Source organism: Ictidomys tridecemlineatus, chromosome X (genome assembly GCF_052094955.1).
Source record: "Ictidomys tridecemlineatus isolate mIctTri1 chromosome X, mIctTri1.hap1, whole genome shotgun sequence".
Classification (NCBI taxonomy): Eukaryota; Metazoa; Chordata; class Mammalia; order Rodentia; family Sciuridae; genus Ictidomys; species Ictidomys tridecemlineatus.
The window spans coordinates 108,817,908-108,833,407 of NC_135493.1; the positions used below are offsets into that span (position 1 = coordinate 108,817,908).

General features: G+C 39.2%; 2 protein-coding genes across 3 annotated transcripts in view; one reads left to right on the forward strand and one right to left on the reverse strand.

The window, feature by feature from the left end:
- Positions 1-11,421, forward strand: part of Apoo (apolipoprotein O) — an 88,562-nt gene extending 77,141 nt beyond the window's left edge. Inside the window, exons 9-10 of one of the 2 annotated variants that reach the window (XR_013431897.1) lie at positions 3,354-3,439; positions 10,182-11,421. Coding sequence is in view for 1 of the 2 variants with exons in the window: in XM_021732883.3 (XP_021588558.2) it covers positions 10,182-10,229 (48 nt within the window). In the remaining variant the exon portion in view is untranslated. The remainder of the gene's footprint in view (positions 1-3,353; positions 3,440-10,181) is intronic. The other variant, XM_021732883.3, reaches the window with a different exon arrangement.
- A 904-nt stretch (positions 11,422-12,325) lies between these two features.
- Positions 12,326-15,367, reverse strand: Sat1 (spermidine/spermine N1-acetyltransferase 1). Its single transcript, XM_005334805.5, has 6 exons — positions 15,072-15,367; positions 14,805-14,856; positions 14,633-14,716; positions 13,106-13,207; positions 12,973-13,013; positions 12,326-12,846 (listed from the first exon to the last, which is right to left on the reverse strand). The coding sequence occupies exons 1-6, from the start codon at positions 15,135-15,137 to the stop codon at positions 12,676-12,678; spliced, it is 516 nt and encodes a 171-aa protein (XP_005334862.1). The 5' UTR covers positions 15,138-15,367; the 3' UTR covers positions 12,326-12,675.
- Positions 15,368-15,500: the final 133 nt, after the last annotated feature.

Sequence of the window (15,500 nt, forward strand, 5' to 3'; positions counted from 1 at the left end):
CAGCTTTCAAACAATGCTTTGAGCTACTGTGTAGATAGTAATTTCCCCATCACTGAATGTGTCCAAGCAGATTCAGACTGATGACTGCCTTCCCAGGAACAATAGAAATGGGAATCTTATGTTAATGTAGTAATCGTTCCATTTCAGTTTCACTCAACTAGTTTTGCTCACATATGCCATAAAAGAATTTTGAGCAACTTTACACCCTCTCATATATTTTGTCTACTTAAAAGTTCATTTTGAGCCGGGTATGGTGGCACATACCTGTAATCTCAGAGGCTCAGGAGGCTGAGACAGGAGAATCTCTAGTTCAAAGCCAGCCTCAGCAACAGGTGAGGCACTAAGCAACTCAGTGAGACCCTGTCTCTAAATAAAATACAAAATAGGGCTGAGGATGTGGCTCAGTGGTTGAGTACCCCTGAGCTCAATCCTCAGTACCAAACAACAACAAAAAAGTTAATTTTGGAGTTTGGGGTATAGCTCAGTGGTAGGGTACATGTTTAGTATGCATGTGAGGCCCTGGTTTAATCCTTAGCACAAAAACAAGCAAACAAATAAAAAACATCTCATTTTAAAGTTTTCCCTCACATATTTCAAATTGACATTTATAAAATTATAGGTTAAATGGGTCCAAAGAATATAATTTCTGGAGTACTGTATTTTATACAGATATTTTGGGACACTTAGGGATTGAACCCAGGACCTTGCACATGCCTAGGCAAGAGCTACACCCTCGCTCCATTAAAATGATTTTTAAGATTTTTGAGACAGGTCTCAGTAAATTGCCCAGGCAGGCCTTGAACTTATGATCCTACTGCCTCATCCTCTTGAGTAGCTGGGGGTACAGGCCACCACATTAGCTAAATATATTCATTTTTAAAAAAAATATTTTTAATTATAAATGGACACATTATCTTTATTTTGTTTATTTATTTTTATGTGGTGCTGAGGATTGAACCCAGGGTCTCACATGTGCGAGGCGAGCACTCTACCTTTTTTCCACAACCCCAGCCCCTAAATATATTCTTATTGCTTCAAAATCTTGGCCCAGTTATTTATCTCATTCTGTTCCTGGAAAATGCCTACTGTATAACCTAATGAGAAACCCAGTTTCCACTATCAGACCAATCAACCAGGAGCTGCTGGGCATAGTGATAGAATTCCTGCTTAGCATACATGGCCCTGGGTTTGATCACCAGCAAAACACACACACACACACACACACACACACACACACACACACAAAAGGGTTGGGGACATAGCTCAGTGGTAGGATGGTTACCTGGCATGCATGAGGCCCTAGGTTCAATCCCTAACACACCCTTCCAAATAAACATCAACAAAAATAAACCAAATCAAACTAACTTTAAAAAAGAAATTGTGCAAAATGTTAGCCCTCTTCCTACTTGTCAAAGAATGGTGAGCCTAAAAGTAATATGATTCCTGCCTTCCTGGATCTTGTGCTCTAGTGGGAAAGATAGATCTTAATCAAATAATTTTACAAGTAAACAGGAAGCCACAACTGGGAAAAGTGCAACGAAGGAGGTATTAGTAGAAGGTACAATAGGAAAAGGTGGATGGGTGGTCTGGGATGACTCCCTGAGAAAGTAGTGTTTAAGCAGAGAGCCATGAGGAGGGTTGAGGAAGAGTAAGCATTATTTAGGTGAAGGGGAATGAAAATATTCAAAGAAAATCAGACTTTGTTTTTCAATTCAAATAAATCTCACTCCTAGATAAAGCAGTTTGTCACTTGGATAAAATAAGTTGCTATTTCCTTCAAAAAAATTTTTTTTAACCAGAGCTCTCTTTTCAGATCTGGAGAAAGAAGTGTCCCAAATCTAGGCCAGGATAGAACTTTTGTGTCTAATGTAATTTGTAGTCTCTCTAGGGAGGTAATCAACAAATCCCGATAAAACACTTCAGTAATATTTTTCTGCAAAGTTATGGTTACCTCCCAGCTGACTGACTGCTGACATCCTGTATCAATAGTTCACTCATTGTAATCCTTGTATCTCCAGCAGGACAGAGATCTTTGAATTGGCCTGTTCAGGAGCCTCTTTGTGGAGTTTGAAAAAAAAAACCTTGAACCCTATGTGGTAGCATATACCTGTAATCCCAGCTACTCAGGAGATTGAGACAGGAGAATTGCTTAAGCCCAGGAGTTAGAGACCAGCCTGGAGAATATCAGGAGACCCTGTCTCAAAACAAAAACAAACCCTGGTTCATGCTCCTGTGCAATCTCGTTAAAGTCTAGGAGAACTCTTCCCTAGGAACTGTACACTCCTGACATATTCTTAGGTTTAGTTCCCCTGGATTTTTACACCTTGAGGTAGCACACTATGCTAAGATTCAAGGTGGACAAGAGGTCCACTTTTCTTTAGTCAAGTGACAGAAGGTGAGAAGACAAGAGGAATTGAGCATGACTTCTTCACCTCAGGAGCATTTTCAGGCAAATTGTTCCCCAAAAGAGTAGATACGGAAGGAAGTTGAGGTTTAGAACCCGAGTCCCTTAGAACTTAATTCTAAGTTGAAAATTTTGTATACCTCAAGTGGCAAATGTTTCCCAGTTTGACTTTGCTGAACTAGATGGCTTCTACATCCTGGGGGCAGAGACTTATATAAATGACTCTAAAGTGATTTAGAAATCATGTCAAATGATTACTCTGAGGGCTATTGGATTCTACATTCCCTGGGGGCAGCCTCCTACCTCTTTTTGCGTTTTCCCTGTTGGGGCTCAGAAAAAAAATACCCCCAAGTAAGGCACTTTGTCATTCTGAGTTGTTTGAACTGAAGGACCTTAGAAGGGCTTCAAGCAAAAATCTCTTTCTGAGCCTTTCTTGTTCTTTCTCACGCTCCCCTTTCTGCCTTTAGACAGGCCACAGAAGCTAGAAATCCTCCTCCCCAGGGTGGGTCATAGAAACCAGAACCTCCATCCCCCAAATCTAGCCAGAAACCTAGAAATATTGCTCTAAATTTTCCCCACCTTTCTGTGTTAGAGCTGGCCATGAAAACATTCTCTGACCTATGTTGTCTGCTGGTAAATCACAAGACTCATTCCAGAAGGGATCTTGCTCTATACTCAGGAGGAAAGAATGCTACAAGGAAAGGTCGAGAAAAAATAAGAACCAACAGGGCTTGCTGGGTTCCCGGTCTTACTCTATTACCATTATTTCATTCTCTTTTTGTCCATTCACTGTTCTACGTGGCTATTCTTGCTTCATCAAATCTAAGCCTAAAAATAGGCAGTTTTCCCTGGGTCTTTAGATCTTTAGTTTTTAAAGGCTCATGTACATATAAAACTGATTAAATAAATTGGTTATGCTTTTCTCTTGTTAACCTGTCTCCTATTATAGAGGTATCAGCTGTGACCCTAATGATGGATGAGGAAAGGTGAAACCCCAAGACCACTCTTCTCAATGGCTCCTTTGAGGAAGATAGGGTAATTATTATTCAGTGGTTATTGTTCCAGAAAGATCATATGGTGCTCATTAAAAATAGAATCTTAAAAGGCAGGTCTTGATGCAGTAGACCAGAAAGAAACAAACTGTTCTGAATTTGCCCCTCCCCCAAGGGTTTGTTTTAAAAGGAAAATCTCAAATAATTATTGCCTAAACCAAAAGATTATATATAAATTTCATTGGAAGGAAGGCATATTCTTTAAAACAATACTTTTTATTTTGTCTTTTTATCACTTGCAAATGTCAACTTCATATTTTTCACTTCCTCTCTTGGTCCAAATCTTAGGAAGATATCATTCTTTCCTACAAGTAATTGGCAGGAAATACCTAGGGTTTAAAAGGTACACTCTGCTTTTTCCCACTGAGTTGCAGTTGGAAAGAATAATAAACTTCATGAAATTCAAACCTAGGACAATACACCCAGAAAAATACTAACACAATAACCTGGGTTGCAAAACTTGTTTAGCAAGTTTCAGCTGGGGGTTAATTAAAACCTGCTTAGAAACCTCTTAAAAGACAGCCTGGAATGTAAACCACATACATGCCATCTAGGACCTTTCTTCTCCCCACTTTCCTGGATTTTGGTGGGAACTTTCCCCCAGAATTCCATGTGGTCTGACTGAGACCACAGTGTCTGTGACTGTGACACAACCCTTTGCCTCCCATCTCAGGAAAGAAAAGAGCAAGAGTACAGTGGGTAGAGCCTCTCAGTACTGAAAACAACTGTGTTCCTTTTACCTCCTTAAGTGATTTGGCCCCCCTGGGAGGTGGGGTGGGTTTGGGGTGAGAATAGGGGAGTGAAGAGTTGTAAAAAGTTTCCCCAGTAGTTCAAGTTTTAAGTCTGTTTTTTTTTAAGTTTTTTTTTTTAGTTGTAGATGGACACAATACCTTTATTTTTAAGTGATGCCAAGAATCAAACTCAGTGCCTCACATGTGCTAGGCAGGCACTCTACCACTGAGCTATAGCCCCAGCCCCTCTATGTTCTTTTTTGTTTGTTTGTTTTAGTTTGCTGCTGGGGATTGAACCCAAGACCTTGTACATAGTCCACCACTGAGCTACACCCCAGTATCTAAGTTTCCATGTTTTAAGATAAAGAGGAGTTAAGTGACATTGTTCTGCACAGGACAAGAGACCAAAGTGAGATCAAAGGCAAAGCAGGAAAAGGAAGAAATGCAGCCTGACATTTGACATGCCTGTAAAAGAATATTGAACTGGTGGAATATTCTCTAACCTTAGCTGTATATTCCCTCAGAAGTTCCTCAGGTTACCGCTATTATTTCTTTTGTCCAGGCTTGTTCAGAGTGATTGTCAGTTAACACCCTGTTGGTGGATAAGAATCTGCGAGATGTGCAGGAAACAAGGCCTGGTATAATTATAATATAATGCCATAACAACATTGCTCAAGACTACCTCAGTACAGCATGCCAGAGTACATAATGACCATCACGCTGAAAGGCATTTGGATGACGATTAGTGCTGAATCTCATCTGGGAATCAGGCTGCAAGCCAGAGAAACTGGAAAATGATTTTTGTTTTTTAACTCCTTGGAGGCTCATGTGGAAAATTTAGGAGAGCAAATTTTTGTTTCTAGTAAGTGAACTCAGGTATAGTTAAAGGAAGAGAAAATGAAATGGGATAGTTCCTGAGCCATTTGCCTTGCCTTGAAGCTGATCTTTCATGGAAAAGCTGAATTTTCCTGCAGAGCTGGCTGAGAAATTTTGTGGTAGGGAGCTAACACTAGGAAGCCCACATTCCTCCTTGGTTCCTCTAAGTTCATCTAAGTGCAGGCAAAACCTTTTCAGATTTCAAAGAAATAGTCTCAGTCCTAAAGTGTCAGTATTTTTTAATGACAAAAAGGCCACTAAGTAAGGGCTGGGGTTGTGGCTCAGTGGTAGAGCTCTCGCCTAGCATGTTCGAGGTGTTGGGTTCAATCCTCAGCACCACATAAAAATAATTAAATAAAGCTATTGTGTCTAACTACAACTTAAAAAACATATATATATTTAATATATAATATATATTATATATAAAATATATATTATATAAAATATATATATAATATATTTAATATATAATATATAATAAATAAGTAAATAAAATAAAGCTATTGTGTCTAACTACAACTTAAAACACACACACACACACACACACACATATATATACATATTTTTTTTAAAGGCCACTAAGTATGGTTAAACTAGACAGTGAAATGTGGTTTGTAAGGTGTATGTGGAGCCCCACTGTCCCATTCATAAAATTAATTGCCTCACTCCCTACATGCTACCTTCCCTATATACAACAGAAAGGCTTTATTTTAAGGATTAAATGACATAATCCATGTATACCACGTGGGAAGTAGAAAGTGCCCTATAATTATTAGATTTTGTTTTCCAATTAAATTGTGGCTTTCAAAATGGGTGTCTATTACAAATAAAGAATGCTATTGGAGTTGATTTCTAGTTTTCAGTTCTTCCCCTAAAACTGGGGCTGCTTTATTCCATTTATTTAATGAATGTTTATTAAGAAGCCACTGTGTGCCATACAAAGAACAAGGCCCTGAGGATACCAAGTTTATGGGACATAGTCCTTGCTCCTGGGATGTTTATAGTCAGGGGAGGTAAATATTTTTGCTTACACTTTTGCCAAAAGTATTATTAAATAATTCAGTGTGAGATAAAATATAGATCAACCATTTAGAGAAGTGGCAGTAGGGTGATAGAAAAGCACACTTTGTTGAGACCAGACCTGGTTGTCAGCCCAGACTTATACCCCCTGCAGTGGATCCAGGTTGATTAGTTTCCAAGCTTCTACTTACTTATCTTCAAAATGGGCCAGATTCAGTGGTGCTCTGAAGCTAGTTCCTATTAGCTTGAGACAGTCTTCAGGAATTTTGCAATGATTATTAAAACCATTGGTAGAGCTGGGGATGTAGCTCAGTGGCAGAGCACTTGCCTAGCATGTGTGAGGCTCTGGGTTTAATCCCCAGCACCACACAAAAAAACTAAACAAATAAAGGCATGCTATCCATCTATAACTATAAAAAATTAAAAAAAAATATTGGTACAAACTTGGTAGAAGTATTTAGGCTGTAAAAATCAGCAAATTCTACAAATCAAGGTTATTCCCATCCCTAACTGGTTTACCAGCACACCACTGGAACATCCTACAATATCATTATGGGCATTAATGAAATAAAATTAGTGTCTCGCACACAGTAGATGTTCAATCTAGTGTTACCATAAATAAGTCATAAAATATATTTATAATGTACATTTTGCAATTCATATTGATAATCTCAGTCATCACGGCTCTGAAATAGTTTATTTTTAGTCCCAAAAATGAAATTTATTTTTATTTTCATCAACAAAAGAGAGCCAGGATCTAATTCAAGTTTCTTTTGACTTCAAGTCAAATGTTCACTAGATCCAAACTGCCTCTAGACCATGTCTCTCTACTGACAAAGCATTGTCGTTATTGATTTAGCTGTTTTGAAACTACTTTTTTGTTGTTATTGATTTTCTGGATGAAAGAAAGCAGTTAAGAAACGAGGTGGAAGAGAGCTCTGACCCACAGCTGGTGGAACCCTCCCTCAGCAAAGCCTGAAGTGAGCACTACCATTCAGGCTCCATTTAAAAGGATCTCCCTGCTGTGCCCATGTCATTATCAAAACAGAGAGCTGTGAACACCACCTGCTCTCAATAAATGTTGTTTCCCCTGGGAACCTCTGAGGCTAGGAATTACCTAGTCATTGATGTCAGGTCCGAGGAAGGAAATGTACAAGATGAGTCTGGAACAATTTAACAGCAGGAAGCTAACAAAGGCTTCTGGGGTCGAATCCAAAGGACTCTGAAGCCAACTTGAAGAAGTTCTCACTGGACCATTAGGGAAATCTGAGCTTTAATAAGAAAAATAAGGGCAATGAATTAAGACACAAGAAATGTTAAAAGTCCATGCATTAATAATGATACTTGAAAGAGGAAAAAAAAGCCTCATTGGAAGATGCTGAGGAACCCAATTCATTTTTTGAAAACTAGTAAATAAAAGGGAAGAATAAATCATGTCTTTTCTGGGTGAGCTGTACCTCAGGGTAAAAAAAAATAAGATGAGGGAAAGTTCTCTTTATACAAGTATCCTAGCTCATTAATGACAAAGGCTAGAAACAGAATATCACCATTTTGCAACTTCGAATGAATAAATGGACCTAGAAAGAGATGCCAGCCATCATCTCTTGGTGGAAAAAAATCACCTTTCAAATATTTTTTTGCCAAAAAATCAAATCTGAATCTGATCAAGTCTTAGTTCTGATAAACTTAGGCACTTTTTTTTCAGTGCTAGAAATCAAACATAGGGTGTTGTTCATTCTGAGTATTCATTCTACTATTGAGGTACATCTGCATCCCCTGGCACTTTTTAAAAAATTCAATATTTTTTAGTTGTAGATGGACATAATACCTTTATTTTATTCATTTATTTTTATGTGGTACTGAGGATTGAACTCAGCACTCTACCTGAGCTACAACCCCAGCCCACACCTTTTTAAAAACAAACAAATAAACAAACAGAAGCAGGCAGTATTGCAGAATGGTTATGACAATGTTTCTCAAACTTGAGTAACTTGAATTAAAATAATTAGAATTCTCAGAGACCCCCAGTGATGATTGAAATTATATTACTATAAGCATATAACTAAGCCAGGTGTGGTAACACAACTGTAATCCCAGCCACTTGGGAGCCTGAGGCAGGAGAATCACAATTTCTAAGCCAGCCTTAGCAACTGAGTGAGACCCTAAGCAACTTAATTCGACCCTGTCTCAAAATAAAAAGGGCTGGGATGTAGCTCAGTGGTTAAAGTGCACGCTGGGTTAAATCCCCAGTTCTCTGCTCCCTAAGAAAAGCATCCAAGTAGATAAGAATATTTTACGCTTACTGCTAATATAATGTAAAGCCAATATTTATTTACAAATCAAATACAAACAAAATTACCAAACTAATACATTCAAATGAACAACAGTGATTTGATGGGAAGGGAATGGTTTTATTAAAATGAACTTGCTGGTTACAAAGAAACATGGTACTGAAAGCTGGGGTCAATGTTTTTGGTTTCAGCATAGTATGGTGTGGAATGACACAATTCTCCCAGACATTTTTCTCCAAAAACTCTTCAGAAGGCTCTCCTTCATGAAGTGTGCTGTGACTCACTTGGTCTTTGCTTAGCAAGAGTTCACCGTTAACTGCAGGTTGCCAAGGTGATCAGTTTGAACACAAACTGAAATGGTTATATTTCTTTTGTGACTAGGGTTCAGTTACAAGCTAATTGTCCAGATCAGTGAGTCTCAATCCTGGATTCAATTTGGTATGTACATGAAACTATAAGTAAATTTGAAGTCTCTCAGGGTGGGGCGTTGGCATTTTTTTTTAAGCTTTTTAATGTTCAGCCAATGCTGAGAACCACTGACTTTGATGATCCAGAAAATAATTATACTGATTATTGTTCAGTTTGTAATCCAAAAGAAACATCAAATTCAATCATTCTTGTAGAGACTGTGAAGGCCTCAGAGAATATGGCAGGAACCCCCAGAGGATTGAGAAATTGGTTTGGAGCCTGGTTCCCTGGCCTAGTTGTGTGGCTTTGGACAACTTAACTTCCCTGAGGTTTAGTTTCTCAATATAAAAAGAAACTAATAAACTGGGTGTGGTGGTACACGCCTGTAAGCCCAGCTACTTGGGAAGCTGAGACAAGAACATTGCTTGAGCCCAGGAGTTTGAGATTAGTCAGGTCAATGTAGTGAGACCCCCATCTCAAAAAAAAGAAAGAAAGAAAGAAAGAAAGAAAGAAAGAAAGAAAGGAAAGAAGGAAGGAAGGAAGGAAGGAAGGAAGAAAGGAAGGATGGAAGGAAGGAAGAAAGAAAGAAAAAATGATAATAGTTATAGCAGTATCTTCCTCATAGGGTGGTTATAAGACTTAGATCTGAGATAATAATGTATATAAAGAGTTGAACTTAATGCCTGGTTCCTGGTAAGTACTTAATAAACATTAGCTATCATCATTAGCTATTATGTTGATAACCATCTGGAAACTATTGAAACATTTTTTTCTGGGCAGATGTGAACCACAAAAAAGAAAGAGCTGATGGGGAAATAGGGTGCTGGGAGAATATTATGAGGAAGGGCATTTGATGGCCTTTGATAGGTGGGACAACAAAGGCAATGAAGATGGGGGTGGGTTCCATAACAGTGTGGGCTGTCTATCAGTCTGAACTGTAACAGCTGACTGGCTTGAAGCCCAGGCTGGAAACACAAAGGAAAGGGGTGGGAATGAAGCACAAGGTCACCTGAGGTGACAACTCACAGAAAGAGACATGAAAGCAAGAAAACAAACATGGCCCCAGTCAAGCAAACAGGATTCTAGGAGCAGACAAAGCCACCTGAAGATTCTGATAGAGAAGCCATGCCTATCCTAGACAGGGAGGAAGCTGCTTCATTACTAGCAGGAGGTGGCTGGTTTCCCAGGGTACCATCAGCACTATTAGTTGATGCTGAACAGCCACTTGCCTCAAGGAGCAGTGATAAGTGTCATCTGTTCTAAGCTCTGCTGGGTACCCAGTGAAAAGGAGACTCCTAGGAAAAGGTAGCATGGGTCTAAAGGTGTGAATAAATCATTAGGTTGATCAGGATTGTTTCTTCTGTATTTCTGTGAAAAAGTCTCTACTTTCTTTCCCTAGAAAAGATTACCTCATGGAATCTATGCAATTGATGATCCTGGACTCTAGTTGGACAATGACAGGCCATGGCTGTACTTTCAACCCTGTAATCAGATAAGTAGCAGATGTCTTAAGTCTGTGTGGACAAACTCAGCTATTTCTTGCTTTTATAGCATCAGAAATTGACTTTTTAAGTCTTTTAGGGGCATCATAAACTTAGCAAATAACAGCTGTTTTAAAAAACAAACCCAGAAATAACCTGATGTTAATAATTGGCAAGTCTTTAGGTCTGAAATACTATTCCTCCCAAATGATGGTCAGATATAATGTTTTAGTAAATTACTAATTTTTAAGTTACTTTTACAGGGGCGTTGCTTACATGGACTTTTAAAAAAACTTTTCCAGGTCTATAGTTGTTTGTTATTTTATTTTCAATAATTTCCCCATGTTTTCTTACTTGTCTGGTGATTTCAAGTTGTACAATTTTGCTTTATAGTTCAGTTTTTAAAGAGGCGCCTTTGTGAGTTGAACCTTCTTTGGACTGATGTGGGGTTTCAGCATCTAAATTTTACACTTAGGGATTTCTCTAAAATGGATACAAAAGCCTCGTAAAAGCTTTCCTCCTGATAACACTGAGCATTAAAGGTTAAGCTCTAAGATGGATGAGAAAACAAAGAGTTATATTGTAAATAGCTTGGTTAACTTATTCATATAGTTAACCAAAGTCAGCATGTAGTTGTTTTCCTCTGAGAGTCCCAGTTTCCAAAACAAAATCTTCAAAATATCTTACAAGGCTCTTTATGTTAGTTACCTTTTTATTTTTGCCAGCATTTCACTCATAGTTACTTGCTATCTTAGCAGGCTACTGGTAGAGAATTGACTTTGTAACCCTATTTTCATGGCATGGTTTTTGAGCCACCAACAAATCCCAAAGCTGTATTAAATGCCACCCAGGGTTACCCTTTTACATATGACTGCCTTCTAATTTAGGAAGCCATAAGAGCTACTGATACAAAGGAATGCAAGACAAAATCCCTTTCCACTGGAGAGCCCAGGATTTATTTCAAAGAGAACACAAAAATAGAGTATTGTTTTTCAGGTTTCCGACAACTTCTTTTGGAAAACTATAATCTTGAGTATTATTCTACAGTGGTTCTTATCAACTATCATTTTCATTATTGTGGGGTTTCATTATAGTGGGATTGGGAATGTATGTCAATGTAATGACTAATAAAAGGAGTCCACATGTCTAAGGAGAAAACTTTTTGCCTTTTATTTCATTTTCAGTTCTTGAGAAAGCATTTGTTTACTTCATTTTCCTGGTAACTTGAAAGGCTCCTATTGTTTCTCTAGTATAGAAGCCCATTATGTTAACACAGTACCACAAACTTACCCTCCAAATAAGATGCTAATTTATCTGATTTGTCCAACTCCAGCTTTGCAAATTTTCATTTGCAAACTTCCTGTAGAAATGTTAAAAATTTTGCTCCTAACAAAGTGTCCTAGTTGCTTTACCTTCACAAGTTATCTTTTTTTTAAAATAATACCTTTATTTTATTTATTTATGTGGTGCTGAGGATCAAACCCAGTGCCCCATGCATGCAAGGCAAGCACTCTACCACTAAGCTACAACCCCAGCCCACAAAGTGTTTTGTTAGGAGTTGGGGCTATAGCTAGGTGGTAGAGTCCTTCCCTAGCACACAGAACCCTGGGTTTAATCCTAGCATCTTATTGGTGGGTAGGGAATGGTGTAGATATTTTTTCTTATTTTCAGTGTTTCATAATATCAAATCCATGTTTTCCTTGTGTAACAGTGGCCTGATTATGGGCTTCAGTTTTTAACCTGGTTTCTCAGCTCTTGAAAATTTTGTCAGATGAAGTATATGGTGTCATCAACATAGTAAAATATTGTTACATGCTTTGGAATTCAACTAGCTTCATTCCAGACTTTGATGTTGGTCATTTTAAAAAAATTATAGTTGTAGATGGACAGAATGCCTATGTTTGTTTATTTTTATGTGGTGCTAAGGATTGAACCCAGTGCCCCCCACATGCTAGGCTAGTGTTCTTCCACTGAGCCACAACCTCAGTCCCGGCCATTTTTATTTCAACTTTATAGCAACAAAAAATGTATAAGGATTAGTAAAAGTGCTTACACGAAGCAATTAAATCAAAGAGTAGTTTATTAAAAAAGAATCAAAACAGAAACTCTAAGTACCAGTGTGTACATTGTACACATTTAAATGACTCACAAGAATGAAGTTTTTTTCATATATATTAAGATCACACCACCTCACTGTTTATCAAAAGATGTTCAAGGAGAAATCTGACTCCGAACTGCATATGATTGCCATTTAAACAGACCACATTTCAAACATGCAACAACGCCACTGGTAATAAAGCTTTGGAATGGTGCTCATTCTATTATTTTACTACAAATAGGATAGAAAGCAAGATAAGTTGAGAATTTATTCTAAAATAGAATGGAGGTTGTCATCATCTACACCAGCACTCCTCACTCCTCTGCTGCCATTTTTATCAAGTACTCCTTGTCAATTTTAAAGAGTCTCCATCCCTCTTCACTGGACAGATCAGAAGCACCTCTTTTTTTGTAGAAGTTGATAGACGGTTCATTCCATTCTGCTACCAAGAAGTGCATGCTGCTGCAGCGACGCTTCATGGCAACCTATTATAAGGGAGAGAAAACACAAACTCCGTGACATCTCACCTGCTATCCAAAACTTGATTTTGATTCAGTCACTACAACAATCATGTAACCCTTACAAACTGGAAACCCCAAACTAGGACATACCTGGCTTAGATTCTTCAAAATTTCTGATCCTATACCAAAGCCTAAAAGAAAGAGAAGAATAATTTTAAAAGTCATTGTAAGGACTTACTTCCCTAATTTCTCCTTAGACACTTTCCCCTAAATTTAACCTTACCTCTATAATCACTCATCACGAAGAAGTCTTCAAGATACAGTAATTTTCCAATCCATGGGTCATAGGTAAAATAGTACATGGCAAAACCAACAATGCTGTGTCCTGTAATAAGAATATCACATGAGATGTGGAGAAGAAAAATAATCCATTAAAGCTGTAGTGGCAGAATCAGAAGCCTATCATAGGTTTCAAAGAAATATACATGCATGTACTATAGAAACAAGTAGCCACTGAACTGGACTGTCTCCTGACTTTTATGCTAGTGCAGTCCAGGCCACTGTTGGATGATCTCACTGTTCTCAGACATGTATTTGCAAAAAGCACACATTATGAAAGCTAGTTGAAGCCAGTCTACAACCAGATTGGCTACTCTGCAGTCTGCTGGACCTCACTCAGGAAGTGAGAATGCTTTCATTACTTGCCAGAGCAAAAGTGCTATGGTCTTAAACTAAACACACACATTATTCACATCCTAATGATATACTGGTATGTGACTTGGGAATAAGTTGGGTTTACACGGCAGTTCAGAATAGTAAATATTTGTGGTTTACCAACTCTTGCTTCCTTGTCAGAACATCAGGCCAAAAGTATGATGTTTAATTTCAGAACTTGCCTTCCAATTTATATATTTTCAATTTGCTCTCCCCAGTTTTTAAGCCAGAAGAAGCAGCAGTGCCCAGAAACATGTATTACGTAATATTCCTATGCCTCTTAAAAAAAAACAAAAACAAAAAACACCTTGTCCCTTATGTTTTCTGCTCATTTCTTCTGGCTTGGGGAACGGATGCCAGAAAAAAAAAAAAAAACTTGAGAAAGCACCCACCCACCCAACTTCCCCTTTCAGCTGTCTTCTGACCAGTCAACAGGGGCCAGCAAAAAAAAAAAAAAAAAAAAAAAAAAAAAAGCTTGTGACTCCCTCATAAGGGGTGTCTATAATTCCAAATGGAGGCAAAGGTTTCAAATTAAACTTTCTAGCCATTTTATATTTCTTTGCAAACAGACAGGAAGCGAGTAAAGAGCTTCTGATCTACCGTGTTTTAAGTGTGTGATAATAGGACCTTACCTCATTTATCATGATCATCTAGTTTATTGTGTAAAGGATCTTTTAGTTACCTCCCCGCCCATCCATGTACACGGAAGGGCCATGTACATGGCGAAGCTAGAGACTGTAACCTGAAGATTGGGACAAATTAAAGAAAAAAATGTGATTTAACACAATTATGAAAAAGGTTATATTAGGGTCAAACAAGAACCATTTTATGAAACTGAATTACAACAAATGACATTATACCTAACTCTTCCGGGTCTCCACAGCACTTTGATACTTACTTAAACAGCTCCTTTAACCCTCCCTATTATAAAGTGCAGTACATCAATTTTCTTTCCTCAGTAATTTGAATACTGGCTGGCTATTATTTCCGGTCAACTTCTCAGTAACTTCAGCCTGTGTAATCAAGGGTTCTACACAGACACTACATTTTATGCAACACTTGGTCTCTCTGGCTTCTGGATTGGGTGAGGGGTTACCTTCCGGAGTCCAGTGTTCCTTGGGCACTTCTGCAACCAGGCAGTGGTAGAAGGGGTGCTCTCCGAAACCATCCTCTAGCAGATCTGCAAGAAGGGTCAGCAGAGACAGTGTGGGCCTCTGGAGGTGACAGGTATCGAACGCTTGTCCCATCCCCCGCCACAGTTGCATTACCTTTTTCAGTTAATATTACTTGGTCTTCCATGTATTCATATTTAGCCAGTTCCTGGGGTGATGTACATAGAAGAAAGAGAAAGAGAAAGGAAAATAAGGCCCCAGTACCACCAGCTCAGAGGGAAGGAACGGGCAGGCACACTAAGTGGTTGCGGGAATCCTGCCCGGCTCAAGAGGCCGAAGGGGAAAGGGGAACCGGCGCCGACTTCCCCAGAAACGGAGCTGTTCCAACCCACTACCCCAGGTCGAACTCAGGCCTCCCACTACCTTGATCAGCCGCAGGATGTCACTACAGTCGGCAGCGGTGGCAGGGCGGATCACGAATTTAGCCATTTTCGTCTTTTGCTTTTCTTCCCTTTGCGGACTAGGCCCCTGTACTTGAACAGCAGGAGGAGGTGGTTCCTCATTCGTCTCCCGGGAGCGTCCTCCTTTCAGTCAGGCTGGCACCATGACCCGACGAACCTCGACAAGTGATAAAAATCCTTCAGCACAGTTGCTACTGCGAGCAGCGCAACGGAGCGGTGGTGAGACCCTACTTTTTAGAGCGAAGAAGCCCCGCCCCGGCCTGTGAGACAGAGGCAGCTCAACCAATGAAGTCGCGACCCCTCGGCGCACCGCCCTCATATCCGGACACCGCCCTTTTCCGGCGCCCGTGAGAATCGGAAGCTCGAGCACGGGTGGGGGTGGTGAGGTCCG